We start from the raw sequence: 20,413 nt of genomic DNA, 5'->3' as shown, positions 1-20,413 counted from the left end.
TTTGATAAAACTGGAGAAATTAACGTAACGCAAAAAACTGTGTTAATTTCTTGCACAAAATCTCGTTTTTTTCGGACAGAAAAAAACACCTTTTAATGAATTAATTATATCGGCGCATGTAGGGTTTACACTGAAACATCGCTGGAAGAGAGGTGTGTGTGTGAGAGAGAGCAGAAACTAGCCTGACTCTCTCTCTCTGCGTATGAAACTGCCACAGAAAAAAGTTCTTAATTTTCCGGTCAGTTTCACGTGAACGAAGTTTTCAGTCCCTGTGATAATTTTCTTTACATTTTTGAAACATCTGGTGCACATTTCAATTCTCTATAGGGTCTGCAGCCCAGGGGAGGAAAACAGTTGGGTTGTGTGTGTGTGCGCGCGCCGCTGAGGGAATCTTAAAAAAAAAAAAAAAAAAAGTTTCCAAACAATTTATTCACATTGTTTGTTCCACAGCCCTGTGGCACCAAAAGGAAATGACGCAGACGCCATAAACAAGCAAGCAGCCTTTATTTTCTGCCTTTTGATTTTCTGTGTTTATGTTTCATTGTTTACCCCCCATTCCCACCCCCCTTCCCAGCAACTCCACAAACAGCATTCATGTGCATATTCTTCTGTGTGTGTGTGTTTGTTTCTGGAGTTTCCCCGGGTCACACTGTGTGTGGCTCCAGTGAAATACCCTAGGCCTCACTGCCCAGACTCAGCAATGTATGTGTGTTTGTTTGTGTGTGTGTGTGTGTGTGTGGGGTGTGTGGGGGGCAGCATCATGTCGCAGCCAGGTAGAGCTGCGCGGGGTGTGAGGACTGTGAGCGGTCCTGCGGGCTCCATCTCCTCCTCGTGTGGAGTCACACACATCCGTGTCCACTCGACACTGTACGTACATGCACCAGCACATGCTTCCGGTCGCTCTGCTAAGACATCTTTCCATTAAGAAAAAGACCACGAGCACATATATACTTGTAAAGTCCACTCTTATATTAAATTAGCTTTATATAAAATTTATGTGAGAAAGGGGCTCAGCAAAGAAAGGAGAAGATGAAGAAGAAAAAAGAGCCAGCGGCGGTACACCCAGGTGGGGAGGACATGTCTTTGCAGTCTGGCAGTGGGACCTGCGCGCTCAGGGTCTCCGTGGCGATCAGTTCTCCGTCTCCACGGAGAGCGGCGATGGACAAGCACAACTACCTGAACTTAGAGAAGCGAGAGGGAGGCAGGGGAGAGGTCAGCAAGCGGTAAGGGGCAAAACTGGAGAGCCCTTGGGCTCGGCTTCAATATTTTACAGGAGTTGTTCACAAAAAAAAAGAGAAGACTGGGTGGGGCCAAAGGACCCAGGAAGCGAAGGACGTGTCCCTCAGACGATTTTGTTCTCTAGTGCTGTGATCCTCTTCGTTACACTTTCCAGTGATGCTGTTGTCAAGGAAACGCTCAAACGCACGCAGCCGCCTTGATGCAGCCACCCCCACCCCCCACCCCCCACTGTTCATAACTCAGTAAAGAGCCCATTCATTCACCTTCCCCATCTGACTCCTTCTCTGTGGCTCATTCTCACAGCAGCTCTTTAGTTCACACTTCTAGCAAAAACAACGGCAGCTGAAATTCTGTTTTCTGCAAATTTTTCACAGGCAGTTGTTTTACAGGGTCTTACCCGTGCGATTGGGCATCTCCGTCTCTCTCAGCAGGATCAGTGTTACAAACCTTTCAATTTCCAGAGGAAGGGCCTCAAAAGGATATATTTTTTCGTTAACGCCTGTAAGGCCTTTTCTACTTTCTTCTGGAACTTGACGAGAGAATCGCATTCGCAAGGGTTCTCCTCTGGAGGGAACAAGACGGAGAGAGCTGGCTGGACTTTGCGTGCGTGCATGCGTGCGTGTGTGCGTGCGTGTGAGAGTGCGAGCGCTTTCCTTTCACTCTTCCCTCACCTTCACATTTGTTGACATGCAGCTTCTTGGCGATCTGGCTCATGGTCTTGAAGTCGGCCGTGTAGAAGTAGTGCTCGCCGATGGGCTCCGACGCGATCTCCCTCAGCTCATCTTCCACGGCGTTGCCCACGCCCACCGCGTACATTTGAAACCCTGCAACGCACAGTCGGTGCTACTCAGTCCTCTCGTGTCTCTGCTTTCTTTCCAGCCGCCGCTTACCTGTGCGTCTCTTACCCTGGTCTTTGGCCTTCTTGGCCGCGTCCCCGATGTAGTCCTGCGAGCGCCCGTCGGTGAAGACGATGCCCACCTTGGCAACGCCCGGTCGAGCACCCTGGCTGGGGGCGAAGCTGTTGTCCACAAGGTAGCGCAGAGCCTGCCCGGTCATGGTGCCCCGCTCCATGTAGGCCATCTTCTTCACGGCCTCCTTCAGGTCCTTCTTGCTGTTGTAGCGACCAAGGGGGAACTCCTGCCTGACAGCGCTCGAGTACTGCACCAGACCCACGTGGGCCTTGTCCTCCGCCACGTCCAGCTTTTCCACAATCTGGTTGATGAACTTCTTCACCAGCTCAAAATTCTCAGGGCGCACGCTCTTGGAGCCATCGATCAGGAACACGACATCGGTGGCGGCACTGCTGCAGGCTGTGGGAGGGTGAGGGGGTTGGGTGAGTAATGACCATGTGAAAGGCAGTGGGTGGGAACGGTTGGATGAGGAATGAGGTGCGGGGGGGGTGACGTGAGTCAAAGGAACAGCGGTCAGCCTTGGTTCAGTGACGTGAACCTGCCTCTTTCTCCTGCAACCGCGGCACCCAGCTCACTCACCGCTGCAGGATCGGCCATCTTCCAGGAGTGTGAATCCCTCGTTGCAGGCACACTTGTATGAGCCAGGTGTGCTGACACACACCTGCTCGCAGTCGTGGTCCCCTGTCGCACACAGGTCCGACACTGCGCAACGTGTGCAGACGGAAGGATTGAGGGACGGGCAGAGGGTTACGGGAACAAAACAACACTGCGTCAGTCGAAAACAGGTTAGAAACCATGTCTGATTTTAAAGATCCACTTGAATTAATAATATTTCTTTTTTAAGGTTCCTCCAGAAAAGCGCTGCGCTTTCCAGTGAGCTGGAGCAACAAGAGCGCTCTTTAAAATGACACACTGGGCTACACTGAGACACACAAACACACACATCTGTTTTTGAAATACATATTTCGGCTGTGCAGTAAAGTTGTCATCCTGTCTTTTTTCGCGGAATTTCTGGATCAACGACGATCGTGAACAACACTTTGCATTCTTGGAAGATGTATTTCAAAGACAAGCATGAAGGCTGTGAGACTGACGTGCGCTCAGGGAGCTCTGGTTCTTCGACTCCTTTGACAGCCCTCATTAACACGGTAACCCTCGTTACTGCGAGGGTGGGGGTGTAGGGTAAAGCGGCACTGCATTAGACTGTCCCTATGACACTTGTACACTTTGCACTCATTGGTCAGCTAGCTCACCCATTTGGAGCATCACTATCAGAATCAAAGGGCTGAACGGGGGGACGGGCACTTCCGTTAGTCCCTCCCGTGCTTCCCCATTAGCTGAGGTCAGAGTGGAGAAGGCGGGGTTACGAAAGACTGTAGTTAAAGGTTTTAAAACCGAGAGAGGAAGAACAAAGTCGAACCATGACGAAAGAGAGCGAAGGAGATGGCCGTGTGGCCTCAAGGTTTTGGTTGCTACCCTGATGATGGTGTTGCCAATGACGACGACGACGACGACGACGACGACTCCCACTGCCCTATAGATCTGCTCCCGCTCCCACTCGGGTGCTGCCCTCACCGCAAAAAGCCTCCTGGAACTTCTTGGTGAGCTTCTCGATCACGCTGTAGCTCTCTACGTAGTCCACATGATCCTCCAGGGGCTCGCTGGCAATCTGCCTCAGCGTGTTCATGTCGACGCGACCAACACCAATGGCGAACAGCTCGATCCCGGCCTCCCTCGCCCGGGCCGCCACGTCGCGCACGTTGTCCTGGGGACGGCCGTCTGTCACAATGATCGCCACCTGGAGACGCGGGCGACAGACATACAAAGTGTATTCGGTCGAGGAATTCGGTCTTTGCTGATGTTGCTCAGCAGGGGGCAGTGTACCGCTAGGAATGCGACCAGGAGATGTCAGCTGTTCGCTCTTACTTTGCTGATGTCGGGCGAGCGTACGCGTGCCCCTTCCGCCTCCGTGAAGGCCACGTTGAGGGCAAACTGGATGGCCAGGCCTGTCATGGTGCCTGTGGAGAGCGGCTCGATGCGCGTCACGGCTCGAATCAGGGCCGCCTTGGTACGGTGCGTCTTCAGCGGCACCTCGTTCTTCACGCGGCTTGCGTAGTTGATCACCCCCACGCGGGTGGCGTTGGGGCCCACGTCCAGCCCCTCGATGACCTTGGTCAGAAACACCTTCACCTGCTCAAACTCAGAAGGCCTCACGCTGCGAGAGCTGTCCACAATGAACACCAGGTCCGTGGGTTTGGTGTTGCAGAGACCTGCCGCTGCGGTTCAAAGTGAACGAGAGGAAGAGAGAGAGAAGTGAGGCAAACCCCGTGCGACGGTGCAAACGGCCAGTTGAGGACCACGCAACGTACTCTGGCAGATGATAGATTGTGAAGCAACGCTCATTGTAATGGATGAATGACAGACAGTGGAGTTTGGTGGGTAACTTAACCAGGTAATGACCCCGTGACCATACTCCAACACATCCAACACGGTGTGGCAGGGCACTAAATTCAACCTGGATGCCTGCTGAAGACAAACTGGCACAGAAACGGAATCTCCAAAAGTAGTTCTGCAGTCCAGGGGAGCCCCACAAAACCCTGTTCTGTTTCAGTTAGAAAAGCTCCCATTTGGACTGCATGGTGCTCCTGCCTCCCTGCCTCTCTCACCCTGCACCCCAAGCGACACACACACACACACACACACACACACACACACACACACACGGTACAGGTGCTCAGCCCAGCGTCGCTCCCCCCAACAGGGTTACATTGGTTGATCACCCAGTCAGTCACTTGGAGTGTTGTCTCAGTTGAGGCCTGTATAAGCACTCACTGCACAGTGATGCGAGGTGCGACGCGGCAGTGTTCCTGCCCTGAGCGAAACCCGATCACAGCCCCCCCACCCCGCCACACTGTGTCTCTCTAATGAAACTCTGGAAATGCGCTCCTGTAAGAGCTTTCTTTGTCCACCGTACCAGAGTAAAATATTAGCATAAATAACCTGAAGCTCTGCCAGATCCCAACACAGGGTACGGGGTGGAATGGGAACACAGCCCTACATACAGTGTGAAATGGTTTCATGAATTGTGTGTGTGTATACACACAAATATATATGATATATATACACACACATACATATCTACATGTCACCTTACAGGATTCTGGGTTCCAGTCCTTCCTGCTGCTCTAATACCCTTGTTCAAGGTACTTAGTCAGAATTACCCTCCTTTATAAATAAGTAAACCACTGTAAAACTGATTATTTAACACTGTAGGTCCCCTTGGACAAAGGCAGTGGAAAAAGAAAGGATGAATGAACAACATGAAATGGGTCCAAAACCCTTTAAGCGAGAGGCTTCACTGTGTCACAAAGAAGGAACTCATAAGCAACTGTGTTGATGGGGACATCTGCTGAGCCCCTGAATAATTTTAATTAGATGGGAAGTGAGTGGAAGGAGAGAGAAAGAACAATTTCATTAATAAGGGAAACCTTAGCCAGGTGGTGATGGTGATGATGATGATGATGATGATACACTCAGTGATTCTCCTGCATAGCGATGGTCTGACATTAAAACCCGCAGTTCTGTACACCACAGTAACCGTCGACCACACTGCAGTGAAGCAGCAACATCTCGCCAGTGCTGTGCGGACAGTGTGGTTCAGAGATGAAGGAAAACGATGCATTTTTCTCCCAAACTAATTGACATTTATTTTTTTATCAGACACTTTTCTCCAAAGCGACTTCCAATTAAATCTATGTAGTGTTATGAGCCCACACACCTTATTCACCGCGGTGACTTACGCTGGATACACTACTTACACTGGGTCACTCATCCATACAGAACCTGAACAGCATGTCTTTGGACTGTGGGAAGAAACCAGAGCACCCGCAGGAAACCCACACTGATACAGGGAGAACATGCAAACTCCACTCAGACTGAGTGGGGATCGAACCCACATCCTGCTGTGCCACCGTGCCAACATTTTAATTTGTCAAACCTTTTTACATTTTTGTACATACATACATTTTACATTTTTGTTGTACCGCCATGCATTTTAATTTGCTCCTATAATGAATTGTAAGCAACATCTTTTCTCTGAGCAATAAAAATCATTTCACTCACAAACAGCAGGAATTCACTTAATGGTCTGATTTCGTGGACAGATTAATTACCTTGTAATGTGAGTAATTTTACAAGAGTAGAGGTGTTTTTTAATCTCTTTCCTTTCTTATCCAGTGCCCTTCTCTGCTCTACTCAGGTCCCTGCGCAGCATCTCTGTCTTGTCTTTCTGTCCACAACCACCTCTCTGTTCCATCTCCAGAACTGCAAAGTTTTTTCTGTGTACCTGCAAAACATTCACTTACAATTATAATATGGGGCAGCACAGTGGCACAGCGCCTGGGTCGTGCGAGAGGATGTGGGTTGGATCCCCACTCAGTCTGTGTGGAGTTTGCATGTTCTCGCCGTGTCTGCATGTGTTTCCTCCGGGTGCTCTGGTTTCCTCCCACACTCCAAGGACATGCTGTTCAGGTTCCCCATAGTGTGTGAGTGACTGTGTGTGTGTGTTCCACTGATGTATGGATGAGTGACCCAGTGTAAGTAGAGTATCTAGCAGTGTAAGTCACCGTGGTGAATAAGGTGTGTCGCTCATAACACTACATAGAGTTCATGGAAGTCACTTTGGACAAGAGCATCTGCTAAAAAAATAAATGTATTTCTACGCAGGGCAAAGACATCACCAAAATGTTTTATAGTATTTGTAACAAAAGTTATTTCACTCTGAATGTTTTTTTTTTTTTTTTTGATGGGGTGCGGTGGCGCAGTGGGTTGGACCACAGTCCTGCTTTCCGGTGGGTCTGGGGTTCACGTCCCGCTTGGGGTGCCTTGCGACGGACTGGCGTCCCGTCCTGGGTGTGTCCCCTCCCCCTCCGGCCTTACGCCCTGTGTTACCGGGTAGGCTCCGGTTCCCCGCGACCCCGTACGGGACAAGCGGTTCTGAAAACGTGTGTGTGTGTTATTTTTTTCTTTTCACTTTGTCTTTTTCTGCCTTTGCAGCTTTTCCCAAAGCCTTTTGTTTCCATCTTTTTCGCAGAGGTTTTGATCACTTGCCTTTCCGGTACAGTGCTACCATGACATAGTGACATAAGGTCCGGAGACCGCTGCCTGTGAATTTGACCGTGCCAAGAACCGGCACAAATACTGACCAGGCTTTCACTCATCTTCATCTTCATTTGATTGCAAGATGAAGGTTCTGTCTACACTGGCAGTGACTGTGTTCGCGATCGTGTGGAGATGAACGGTGGTAAACACCAAGTGTGTCTCTCTGTCCCAGAATGTGTGATAAAAGCCACAGCGCTGAGTTATCGGTCCATGTTGACGTGTGAGGCCAGACTCCTCGTTCCTCTTGCGCTCTTTGACATTCTGCCCCGAAAGGCTCATGAGATCTCACCTGGTCCGGAACCCCGGTGACACAGAGCCGTCTCCGGAAACAGCTCGCGGTCCACTGAGGTAAAGCGACACGGACTCGGGACCGATTCCCCAGGAGAGCCTTCGTTGTCTCCCCGCCGCCGCACGTCGCACGTTCTGGATGTGCACCCAAGCGGAACCCCCCTCCCCTCCCCGGACCCGTCACCCGGCCGGGCTCGGGAAGCCGGCACCCCCGCGGCCCCGGGCGCGACTCTTACCGATAGCGGCAGCGTGTCGGAGTTGAGGGGTGCCGCTGACCCCCAGCAGGCAGAGGAGCAGCAGGGAGGCACCGATGGGCCAGCCGGCCGCCATGGCTCAGTCACACGGAGAGGCAGAGGGAGTGAAAGCGCTGGGCACAGGAGGCAGAATGAGGTGTGCAGGGAGCGACTGCAACGTTATCAATGGCAATAATCTCTCTCTCTCTCTCTCACACACACACACACACACACACACACACACACACACACACACACACACAGGCATCGTCCTACTAGGCCAGCCCCTCTCCTGTGTGTGTGTGTGTGTGTGAAGGGAAATACCTGGCCTGGGATGATCTTAAGAGAGGGGGAGCAGGAAAAACAAACACACCTTCATGTCAGGTCGGGCGGTGCCACGGGGCGAGGTGGGGTAAGGTGGGGCGTCGGGGTAGTGTCTCGAGGGTCTCGGGTTGCAGACTTTGCTGGAAGGACAGGATTGTGCCGGCAGTTGGGTGCAGTCCAAATAAACAGAGCGATGAATTCCTCCTTTTACCTCGTCTCTTTCCTTTCGAAAGCATAACATGTTCTCCTCGGGGGGGGGGTGCGAAAACGTGGGTCAAGGACAGCAGCCGTCCAGCCTGTCTGTCCGCAGCGCTGTCCTGCACTCTCACCCAGGAGCCCCCGGTCGTGTTCGGTGCCACGTGGGCTCCTGCTGCCTTTCACCTTGTGCCAGTGTGTGTGTGTGTGTGTGTGTGTGCGTTCGCCTCCAGGGGGCGAAGTGCTTCGAGCTCAAGGCACCTGGGCTCAGATGCCCCCTCCTGCTGTAGTACCTTCCATCAGACTACTTACCCTGAACAGATACACTAATAGTTACCCAGCTGTATGAATGAACAAGTAAATCAGTGCAAGAAGTGTAACATTGTCGTAAAGTGTGGGATAAATTAATGTAAATGCGTGTCGGTCTGGACACGTATGTGACAGTGTACACGTTACCCCTTCTGTGCGCGTAGCGGCTCCCGGGTCCCTTACAAAGGCTCGGCCTGTGAAAGAATCCCTTTCAGGCCTGGGCTCGGGTCCCGGGTCTCGGACAGAGGTGCGTCTGTGTGGCGTGGGGCGAACGGGGCCCCGAGACCCGGCCCGCGTCCTGTCGGCCTCTCCACTCGGACACACCCAGGAGAGCCGCAGGAACGCAGCCCCGGCGGGGGGATCCTAGGGTCAGCTGGAACCCTGGACCGAGTTCCCCCTCCACTCGCCGCCCCAATCCATCGGGGCGAGACGATGGGACCCGTTTGCTAATGTTCGGCAGCTGTTCCTATGTCTCATCCTCTCGCCGTTTCGGTGGCTTCCCACGGGAAACCAAACTAGTTCCACAGTTTCTCTTTTACCGTAACCCCCTTTACACGGAATATTCATTAAAAGCTGAATATTAATTAAAAGTGGTTCCTAATCCATTGATTATCAGTAACCACTTATCTAATGCAGGGTTGCAGGGGTTCAGAGTCTATCCCGGCATCACGGGGCGTGAGGCAGGGTACATCCTCGACGTGATGTTACAAACAGGCCAGTTATGCGCGTGCACGCACACAAACACGCACAAACACACAAGAGTGCGCAATTTAGAATCACCAGTTCATGTGAAACACATGTCTTTGGACTGTGGGAGGAAACAGGAGCACCTGGAAGAAACCCGCAGAAAAAAAGGGAGACCATGCTAACTCCACTGACTGAGCTGGGTCCAAACCCACAGCCCAGGAGCTGTGTGGCACCAGCACTACCTGCTGCGCCACCATCACTCAGTAACACACGGAGGTGCGTAACGGGGCCCGGGGAGCCACCAGGGAGTGTGTTAACGGAGCAGAAAAGATGTAAGTAAATCACCACTTTGTGAAAACACCCCCCCCCAAAAGAGCAGAATTCACTCTTTTGACACAGATAACTACACTCTTTCTGGGACGATTCGTGGTTCCTGTTGAAGCTGCAACACCCAGCCGACTTCCTGTCGTCTTCTGGGAAGAAGTAACACCAGAGCTGCGTTTGCGTTCGACTTTATTTCCCTTTCTGAGCGCAGAAGCCAAGCTGCAAATGCAAGAATCCTCCCATGTCCCCCCATGCCTCAGCTCGCCAGCCTACAACCTTTCTTACAGTAATACACAGTAATACATGGTGAAAATGCCACATCTGTTCAGCGGGCAGACAGAAGCGCGTGAAGGAGGCGTGAGACGCAGCGCAGGAAGTTTCTCGTTGTATTAACTGTACAACTCAGTACTTTTACTTCCACATTCATCAGAGGAAGTGCTGCGTTCGCATGGGCTGTCATTCGTATAATTAGCCTGAGGGCGTTTGGAGCTCAGCGATAACCATCTGTGACCGGCACTAACCAGCCCTAACCAGTCTGGTGTGACTCAGTCGCCGCAGCGTGAGCCGACCGACTCGATTCTTCTTCATCGTGTTTCATCATTTCGCTTCGGTCACCATTTCGTAACTAGATTGCTGTGAGGATGGAAGTCCCGCAGGAGGAGAAGCGAGCGAGGGGCCCACCAAGCGGGACTCAAGCGGTGGCGAAGAAGCTGCCGTCGCTTTAAGAGTGCAGGAGGAGGGGCGTGGCAGAATGGGAGGGGGCGTGGCCAGTCTGCCCCTCAGGCCTCCTGATAGGCTGGCAGCCGGGCCTTGGAAGGCAGCTTCAGGACCTCATCGTAGGAGGGCAGGTCCACCTGGGACAGAGACAGAGGGGGTCGAGAACCATGTTGGACACGTGTCTCTGCGGAGGGCGTCTGATATGATTGTTACGTTTGTCTTTTCTTTGATTTTTCACAGTTTAGAAGACAAGCTGTGCGTGAACAGAAAGACACACACTCACTCCGCTTGTGCCACGAACACAGGATGATGATACGTGTTACTGAGGGAACAGTGTAAATACAGAGACAGACATACACAGAGACGCACTCACCGACACACTCTTCTCATCACGTGTGCTCTTCTGAGCCTGAGCCTGAGCCTTCATGACAAAGTAATAGTGGAGGACGGTCTGTGCCATGTACACCTGCGAGAGAGGACAGGACAGTCTGCATCATGGACCCCTACGGACAGGACAGTGTGCTCGCTGTGCCCAGCGCTGTCCCCACACTCCCCGTGGTGTGAATGACACCTCCTGCTCTTCGCCAATTTCTCCACTAGGGGCAGCGTGTCAGAGGCGCAGCGCTCGATACACATCTCCCACCTGGCAAACAGACCGGTCTTTCTGTGCCCCCTGTACGCCCCCCCCCCCACACCCCCCACCTGGACAAGTCCCGATTGACGGGGGACGGGAGGGGAAGTGCCGCCCTGCTGCCCGAGACATGAAACTTTCATACAGGAAAAATGATTTAAAGTCAATATGTGTGAGCCAAGCAACACACACACACACACACAGAGCGCAGCATAGGAGAAGAGCTCCCTTTGTGTGTGGTGAACACACGCAGCGCTCTGTGTGTATGTCTGCGTGTGTATAAAGTGTTCTAAATGTCAGTGTTCTGGAGGAAAGAGGATAATCTGGAATGAGTCTGTCTGAAACTGAATGAATGTAATGTAGTGTGTGTGTGTGTGTGTGTGTGTGTGTGTGTGTGTGTGTGTGTGTGGACGGGTCCTGGACATGCCTTCATCAACAGGTAGAGGATGAAGAAGACGCTGAAGATCATGGTGAGGTGGGCCATCTCAGCAGGGGTGAGCTCCTTCCCCTTCTCCGAGCTCAGAAGCTCCTGCCGCAAAGGAAGAGCGAGAGCCGGGGAGCCACGCGTGAGACACACGTGAGACGGACGTGAGACGCAAGCGAGACGAACGAGATACAGGTGACATGGACACAACAGGCTCTCACCATGATCTTGTGACCCTGCTCGAAGCTGGGGGTCCCCGGGAGCCCCCACTGGCTGCTGAACAGGGACATCAGAGTGAGAGCTGCGTCCAGGAAGAGGAGGACGATGAAGGGCACCAGCTGATGGGCAGACCTCTGAGAGAAGGACAGGTGGTCAGCGAAACGCCTTCTACTGCCTGAGTCCATGGGCCCCCCGTCCCCATGTTCCCAGACCATCGAGACCTTGCCAGCCCCCCAACCCCAACCCCGTGGCCATGTTGTCCACCTGCAGCCATCCAGTTATAATCCTTACCGTGCACACACACTGACACACACAAACAGCATATTGAGGAGGTTTTCATTTCATTTTCCTTATGAGGGTTCTGTGTGTGTGTGTGTGTGTGTGTTAGCATGGGGGACGTGGGAGGATTTTTTCAATCACCGCAGCCATAAATACTAAAACGAGTTCTCTTCTCACATCTCGAAATACTGAGTAAATATTGATCTGGCCGGAAAGGCAGGACCACAAACTTGTGAGAGACGTGAAGCTCCGCCCCCTTTTCCAGGTGTCCTCTGAGCGCGCTCTGTTCGCACGGCAGGAAATACCGGAGAAACCCATCATGAAACGGTGCCCCCCCAAATAAGGGTGATGGGCATCATTGGGCATTGGCAGCGTGGGGGACACGGTCTCTGAGAGGACAGCCCGGGGGGGTGTCCGGGTGAACCTTGAGCAGATCACATAACACACATCACTCACCTTCCACAGGCTGACCAAGGCGAACACGCTGGAGATGATCATCACGGCCACCAGCAGGAGGTTGGAGGTAATGTCGACTGCGGAGACAAGGAGGACACAGTGACACAGGGACGTGGCGACGAGGGGACGAGGGGACCCTGTGCTGCGGGGACAGGTGCTCACAGATGCGCTGGCTGTGTGTCAAATGCTCCGAGTGGACGAATCCGCATAAGTCTCTGCCGTTAATGACTGCGGACACCATGTCCACAAGTACCAGGATGGTGGAGACCTGCACGTACACACACACACACACACACACGCACACACGGAAAGGAAAGAAACCGACATGTCAGTCAAATGTTCTCCAGTTTCAGCAGAAATGTCACAACACAGAACAACATGTGCAGGTGTGTATGTGTGTGTGTGTATTTCAAAACTTTGTCTAGGACATATGCGAACACACACGGGGACACGCAGGTATGAGGACAGAGACGCCGAGGGGAACGTCGATCAAAGGGGGAGAGCGGGGAGGGGGATGGGGGTTGTGCCGCAGCCACGTTGCGCAACGAGGGGATGAAGGGCCTGTTCATTGCGCACGCGGAACCTTAATGTGTGCAGTGTGTGAAACGCACACTGCGCCGCTTTCACACACGGCACCGGACTCCTCCAGCCAACGTCAACAGCGCCGAGCCGAGAGGACAGGAAGACGAGTTTCCCGGTCGAGAAAACCGACGGCAGCCGAACCAGACTCGTCGAGCAGTGACAGAACCGGGCCGTTCTTCTGCGCCGGGGCTCCTGCCAGAAGGTTGTTTGTTTGCAGAGCCCCACACGCACGCGAGCTGAGCAGGTAAAGGTTCCGCCGTCGGCTCTTTAATCATCTCACGGAGTCCTGCTCACGACAACAGCGCCCCCTCTGGCAGGAGCAGCCAGTGCACTTCCGGCAGCGACACCCTGTGCTGCGCCAACAAATTCAAAGTGTCCGTCAAGTCGCCTCTTGGGGGACAAAACGGCCAACTTTGCATGGCACGGGGAGACTCGGGACCCCAGGGACCCTTCGGGGCCAAAGCCTTGAAGAACAACTAAGACACACACACACACACACACTCACACACAGGTCGCTGAACTACTCCACCTTTCATTGGGAAACGCTGTAAATATGGGGTAAAAGGGTTCAGACACACACCCTCCCGCTTCCACTGGAGAGAGATCTGCTTGCGAAACGCAGGACTTGCCCAAGGTTCGAAACGGAAGAGACTCGAGTCTCTGCGGTTGAAGTGTGTGCAGCTCTATGTGTCGATTACGCTTCGCCCGTGTTCCAGTTTCGGCTGCATGTATTACTCTGGTTAAGTGACGTACAGCAGAGTAAACAAAACGTATCAACAGATGAAGCGCTTTAGAGACACACACACACACAGGACTGTGGACACACAGCTTGTGTGTGTGACACCACCATGTCGCTGGTTCACATCCCTCCAGTAGAAGAGACATTCAAACAGCAAATACGCAGATGATCATAGCAGACGATGCTGGACTCATCGATGGAGCTGTCGGGAGATCGGGAGAGAAGTGGCTCTCGAAGATATGGGTTTATGACCCTTCTGGAATACGGGAGGGATTCAGCAGCTCTGAGGGACACGGGGTGCTCAAACCACCACACTCGGGTCACAACCGAGAACTTGTCCAAAACTGCATGGACCCCTTGAGCACCAAGCAGCCGTTATCACGCAGAAAGACTGTTTCGCACAAAGCTGTTGAAACGACGCGCGTGTGATCATTTCACAGAGGAACAGGGCAAGAACATACACACAGAGTGTAGCGGGTGCGTGCAGCGAGCCGTGTAGAGCCTGGGTAGGGAGTATGTAGGGAGCGTGTAGGGAGCGTGCAGGCGACCTCACCAGGTAGTAGGTGACCATGGCCGTGGCGGCCGTGCGGATGTGGCAGCAGAGGCTGCGGGCAGGAAGGACCAGCGAGACGGAGCTCCTGAGCGCCATGGCGACGGGTCGAGCCGAACGGCGAACTGAGGAGCAGCAGAGACGAGCTGCACGCTAACCGACCATTTCCTGTGTGCGCAGGAAGTCACCCGCGCAGGCGCGCACACGTTTGCGCACTACCGCACACACAGTTGCAGTTTCTCCGTTGCTCAGCGTAGTAAGGAGTCGTCGTTCAGCAAGTCAACGGTAAACGGGGCCAGACGTAGGGTAAAAGCCGATGGGGAAACGCTGGTCAGCGCGACCTGTGGATGTAAACCTGGACACTGGAGAAGAAAGGGAAAAACACACCTGAGGTTTGTCAGAACGGAACCTCGCCGAGGGGCTGCGGAGCTCAAGGGGGGCGCTGACACACCTCACACACCTTACCTGCCTAACACACCAAGGAGAGACACACCGTCTCTCACATGACAATGGAAACTAAGCCAAATGAGAAGAAACGCGGGCAGCTGGTAGCGCAGTGGTGGGAGGGGCAGCCTTTGGACCCAAAGGTTGTAGGTTTGAATCCCTCTTCCAGCTGCAAGGCTCTTGATACAGGTACTTACCCTAAGTGTATGGGACTGTTTAATTATCAATCGCTCGACTGGAAATTACCTGACCGAATGAATGGGTAAATCATTATAACCAGGTCACCACTAAGTCACCTTGGAGAAAGCCTCTGCTAAATGTAAATGTGCATTAGTGTAGAGTAAATCAAAGTAAATGTCTCCTGGTGCAACTGCTGTCGGATAGTATTACGTTGTCGCTTCAGAGCCATGTACTGTTCTGCGTATTTCGGACCTTTGGTTCACATACCCCTGGTATTTTGACCACCGCAACGATATGCCAAGTTGCAATGTCGCGTCTCCGGAGCCCATCATCGATAGCGTGGGCCAGGGGTGGTACCACAGTAGTGATGGCGCAGTAAGGTACTGGCAGGTACTGAACCGCGTAACGGAGCACGGTGCACGGCGACAGCGGCCCTTTGCCTAACAGCGCTGCACTGCGGCCATTTAGTCAGCAGTTAAGCAGCAACACGTCTTTGGACTGCGGGAGGAAACCAGAGCATCTGGAGGAATCCTAAACAAACATGGGGAGCCAGGAGGTGCTAGGCGTTCGGTGCCCCGCTGCATCGCACAAGAACTGAATAGAACAAAATAATCAGAGAAAATTCTGGTAAGATTGAGAGAAAGGAGGTGGGAAAGGGAGCAGCGAATGTGTCGCCAACACGTAGGTCTTAATGTTGGATTTAAAGGTGTGCGGGGCAGCCCTGACCTCCTGGACTCAGCCTTCAATTACATTCCCTCTGGGCTCAACAGATAATGCGGGGAAAAACAGAAGAAACTTGTGAGGCTCAGAAATGTCTTTTTTTAAATGACGTATTTTTATTTCCCTACTGAAACGAATGGCGATGAAGGTTTTGATCGTAGAATGTGTTATGAGCAGACTTTCAATACCAAATTAGGCTCATTATGCGAGAAAACTGTACAATTGTGTTCACAAGCACATAGAATCATGTGTGTCCTACTTCTGTACACACACAGTTGTGTCTGTGTCGTATATGACCTTTCCAACAGCGCCTGTGTGTGTGGGGCATCGAGCCCTGCTGAGGGGGGAGCAGCAACAGCACCTTTGCGGGGGTCTCCCTACCGACCTGTCAAACAGCGCCTCCGAGTGGTCGACCGTACGACCGAGAGACTGGACACGGGACAGAGGAGCCAGTGAGAAACAGGAAGTCAGGATGGGGCGGGGCTGAATGTGAATGTGCGTGCGCGCGGACACACACACACACACACACACACACACACACACACAGTTCTAGAGACGTGTCAGTGGCCCCTCAGCCAACAGCTTACAAATGCAGTAACTCTAGTGACAGAGGTAGACATCAGTAAGAAGTCAATAGAGCGACACCTCCTCCTGCCCTCAGCTCATCCGCTCCCCCGCCGTTGAAGGTTGTGGGTTCTAATCCCACCTCCTGCTGTAGTACCTGTGATCAATGTCCTTACCCTGATTTCATAGGGTGAAAATGACCTAATTCAGTACTTGGGCTAATTTAGTGGAACTGGTAGTTTAAGAGGAATGCACCAATGTGTTAAAAAAGACGAAGTAAGAGCCACAAAGAGAGATGAGGAGGACCAGAGAGAGACCATCTGCCTTGAGCCCATCTGTCCAGCACAGACTCCAGACCTGGAAGGGGGGTGTGTGTGGGGAGGAGTGTTTGGGCTACGGAACCATGTGCCCTCTGAATGGCTACACTTTGACTCAGTTCATATGCGGGTGAGTGCACACACACACACACACACACACACACACACACACACACACACACACACACACACACACACACACACACACACACACACACGGGGCCTGACTTCCACAGACAGACACGGGAGGATGAGGGCTTTTCTTACTTTAATGAGAACTGAAACAGAGGCGACGCTGCGGGCAGCACACTGTGTGTGAGTGTAGAGGGCAGGAGGACAAGTGAAGGACAAGCGTCCCCTAGCAGAACAACAAAAAAAGAGAGAAAAGAACCACCTGGCTGCGTCCCCCCCGCTCGTCCAGCGCACTCCGTCCTCCCACCTGCGGAGCCCCAACTCCGCCGCGCGGAGAAGACGCCGTGGAAGTCGGAGGCGTGCGGCGCGGGTCACGGCGCAGTGCGTCTGCTCGCACGGCAGGGGGCGCCAGAGAAACTACTTTTGTTTTACCCACAAGTCTGTGCTGCACCCACGAGCCCTGGAGAGCACAAACGCTGGCCCGGCGAGGCCCTGATCACGGCGAACGGAAGCTCTGCACCCCATCATCTCTTGACTGCGCTCGACGGCCGACTCCCACAATGCCGAGCGAACAAAGGGAAAATAAACGGAGAAAAGCATAAAACTGAAGGAAACTAAAAAAAAATGACCAGCAAGAGTGACCTGTGATTAGTCTGTCGGGGGGGGGGGGGGGGGGGGCGGGGTGCAGCATTATCGCCGTGGCAACCGCCGGCTCTTCAGTTTCTTCGGTTTCCGAGAAAAGTCAGAAGAGGGTGTGTGCGGAACCACGGCACACAGAAACACACAGACAGACAGACGGGGACACACACGCTCGTTCAGAACTGAATCGGCGAGAAATCGCAGTCGAAGGCGCCGTCGGACTCGGCAGATCGGCTCTCGGGAAGCGGGTTCCGGGCGCTCTCCGCCTCCGGCTCGTACCCGAGCTTCCCCCCGGCCGGCGCCAGGTCCTGGGCCGCTTCCGCTTCGCCGCTCTCCGTTTGCTCCGCCCTCTCGGGGTTCTCGTACTGGGGGCGCAATGCAGAGCTGTCGGGGGTCTGGAAAGCGCTCGCTGCTCCGACCGCGGGCCGCTGGGAAGTCGCGAAGACGGTCGCGGTCGGTGGCCCCGGCGCCCTCTGCAGTGGAATGCAGTGCTGGGCAGGCAGCAGCCCGAGAGCAGCGCCAGGTGGGTGTAAGCTCACGTCCCTGCCCAGGCCGGGGTACTGAGGTCGATGGTACACCGCGGAGGGATACTGGCCGGGCTGCCCGTACACGTCGCCCCAGGGACACGGCTGGTATGCTGCGTGCGGTTGGGGAAGAACAATCCGATTGGTCAGAGCACAGGAAGGGGAGGGGTTTACATTAACCTGCCCGCCCCCCCCCAAGACACACACACACACACACACACACACACACACACACAAAGCTCAGAGTGATACTCTCACAGCCATCCAACAATCCACACGGAAGCCCCGCCCACAGCAGGCAGCTTGAGGCCACACCCCTCCCCAGTAAAACACCAATCCGAGTTCCCTCTCGGACAGCCCCTCCTCAGGCCACGCCCACGTCTCTCACCCTGCACCCCGGTCTGCAGCAGGATCGGGTTGCCGCTCTGGGACTGGAAGTAGGTGTGCCCCCCCGCGGTGTAGGTCATCACACCGCCAGCAGCGGCAGCCCCAAACGTCAGGTAGGATGCGGGGTTGCCGTCCGATGGGGCGGCCGTCAGGCCGGAGGAGGGGGGCAGGTACGAGAAGCGGGAGTACTGGGCCAGGTGCGAGGAGGGCAGGATGGAGCTGTGCTGCTGAGGGTAGGAGCTGAGCTGGTAGGAGAGAGCGCCGCCCTGGTGGCCGGTGTGAAGGTAGTGCTGGGCGTCCACTTTCACGGCCGTCCCCATCACGTCCCCGTAGTCGAACAGAGAGCCGGAGGAGCTGGAGATGCGGAGCGGAGGGTCAGCGCGCAGCAGACGTGAGGGAAGCGTGCCCCGCCCCCTGTTAGGGTTAGGGGTCACACTGTCCCCCCTCCCCCCCCCGTAGCTCCTGGAACCCGTGAACCTGCCCCGTTCCCGACACCCACGTAGCCGGAGCCAGCAAGAGAGTGGCAATACGCACATTATGTGTTACAACAGAGCAACTTCAAAATTTTCTTTACTTCAGCCCACATCAAAATTAAAAGCGATTTAAAAGTACGGGTGAAAACAGGTCACTTCCACAAACTCCGACCGAACGAGTAACGGACGTCGAGCAGTTCGGCCCGTTAACGTGTCCGAAGTTCCTCGGTGACGGCAGAGAGGAGCCGCGAACACTCTGTGGAAGGGGGTTGAGCGAAAGCGGCGCCACGCTGCTACGCTCCCGTCTGGTCGCTCTTTACTGCCACCTATGGGCTCGGAGGGCAAACGCAGGAGGTGGTCGCCGAGGAGAAGTAGAAGTAGGAAATGTTGCTGCGTGCAGGAGGTCAGAAGTTGACCATGGGCCTCACTCAGGGCTATAAGGGCAGCCGTCCAGACCCGCAGAGCAAATCCCCCCCACCCCACCCCACCCCACCCCCTGGCACTCACCCCGCGTTTTCACTCTGCTGGGCGAACGGCTGCCCCTCCCGGGCGGCGCCGTCGAGGTGGGGCGCCGCGGAGCCGCCTTCCCCCGCGTCCACAAGGAGGGGCGTCAGGTGGTTGGCCGGGAGGTACGAGGTGATCAGGGGCAGACTGGCGCGCCGCAGAGGGGGGGGGCTCAGCATCAGCAGGGGCACGTACTCCACCGACGCGCCCCCCGCTCCCACCGAAGCCACGGGCTGGGTGCCCTGCTCCCCCCCGCCCCCCGACACCCCTGGAGGCGGAGACAAGTCGGTCACAGGCTCATCCGGTCAGGGGTCACGAGGCGTCGCGCAACCGACACCCCCCGGCGTCACGAGGGAGCTTTCGCTGAACGGCACCGCTCCCCCACGGGAGGGGGGGGTGTCCTCCTGTTCGGGGGGACATTAAGTTTCCACTCCTGGACGCTGCGATCAAAGACTTTTCTGTTTACTTGACACCTGTGTCCAGGGTATAAGAAAGGTGGACGGCCGCAGGTACGTACACACACACACACACACACACACACACACACACACACACACACACACACACACACAGGAACATAAACATGTTGAAATTGGAGGCAATTGTACCTTCATGTTACGAGAATTTTCCTTACAAAGGGGTTTTCAGAAACAAACTACACTGGTATGGGGGGGTGTCTGTGTCTGTAAATGTATAACAACATGTATATAGTATATATAAAACATGGACACGACTCGCAATAATTACAGTTTTTTACCACTTTTACCAGCAGGGGGCGCCGGTTACCAATCGCAGGTAAAGTGCTCTTGTTGCCCTTTTTATTTACCTCTATTTCTTCAGCCGACACCTTCTTACCAGAGTGACCGACCACGTTGAGCTACATTCGTTCAGCAGGGTAAATTTTACCGCAGCAATTCAGGCTAAGTCCCTTGCTCCGGCGGCTCTGACCGCTACGCCCCCTGCTGGCGCTCCGCACCTGTGTTTCCTCACGAACTCGTACCCTTCAGCGGACACATCTGGACGCGGCCCAGTTCGAGAACCGACGGGGAACAGCAGAAGACGCTCACGATGGAAAAGGTGTCCAAAGCCTGCAACAGGACCCTGAAACAGGGTAAAAACGCGGTGCCAGAGAAGGCCACGCTTGCTGCTGCATCTGCAAATGCTTCCGTCGTTTTTCCGGGGGGGTAAAAGCCACCCCCCCCCGAGGGACACACTTCAATTACCATAATCGGCCTGGTAAAGCTGGTAAAGCCGGCGCCTCT

General features: G+C 54.2%; 3 protein-coding genes across 4 annotated transcripts; all 3 read right to left on the bottom strand.

Annotated features, from left to right (window-relative positions):
- Positions 1–662: 662 nt before the first annotated feature.
- matn1 (matrilin 1) lies at positions 663–7,968 on the bottom strand. Of its 2 annotated transcripts, none has more exons than XM_029248410.1 (8): positions 7,835–7,968; positions 4,077–4,426; positions 3,720–3,948; positions 2,730–2,852; positions 2,145–2,549; positions 1,911–2,063; positions 1,723–1,803; positions 663–1,392 (listed from the first exon to the last, which is right to left on the bottom strand). In XM_029248410.1, the coding sequence occupies exons 1-8, from the start codon at positions 7,926–7,928 to the stop codon at positions 1,343–1,345; spliced, it is 1,485 nt and encodes a 494-aa protein (XP_029104243.1). In that variant the 5' UTR covers positions 7,929–7,968; the 3' UTR covers positions 663–1,342. The 2 variants fall into 2 exon arrangements, with proteins under 2 accessions (XP_029104243.1, XP_029104242.1); XM_029248409.1 differs by having other exon boundaries at positions 3,726–3,948.
- Positions 7,969–9,850: 1,882 nt separating this feature from the next.
- Positions 9,851–14,431, bottom strand: laptm5 (lysosomal protein transmembrane 5). The gene is made up of 7 exons (XM_018747839.1): positions 14,271–14,431; positions 12,559–12,664; positions 12,397–12,473; positions 11,664–11,795; positions 11,446–11,547; positions 10,761–10,853; positions 9,851–10,524 (listed from the first exon to the last, which is right to left on the bottom strand). The coding sequence occupies exons 1-7, from the start codon at positions 14,364–14,366 to the stop codon at positions 10,450–10,452; spliced, it is 681 nt and encodes a 226-aa protein (XP_018603355.1). The 5' UTR covers positions 14,367–14,431; the 3' UTR covers positions 9,851–10,449.
- A 2,282-nt stretch (positions 14,432–16,713) lies between these two features.
- Positions 16,714–20,315, bottom strand: LOC114909382 (homeobox protein NOBOX-like). Its single transcript, XM_029248095.1, has 3 exons — positions 19,155–20,315; positions 18,176–18,528; positions 16,714–17,900 (listed from the first exon to the last, which is right to left on the bottom strand). The coding sequence occupies exons 1-3, from the start codon at positions 19,328–19,330 to the stop codon at positions 17,440–17,442; spliced, it is 990 nt and encodes a 329-aa protein (XP_029103928.1). The 5' UTR covers positions 19,331–20,315; the 3' UTR covers positions 16,714–17,439.
- Between the last annotated feature and the right edge of the window lie 98 nt (positions 20,316–20,413).

Source organism: Scleropages formosus, chromosome 23, assembly GCF_900964775.1.
Source record: "Scleropages formosus chromosome 23, fSclFor1.1, whole genome shotgun sequence".
Taxonomy (NCBI): Eukaryota; Metazoa; Chordata; class Actinopteri; order Osteoglossiformes; family Osteoglossidae; genus Scleropages; species Scleropages formosus.
This window is presented reverse-complemented; position numbering and strand designations above follow the sequence as displayed.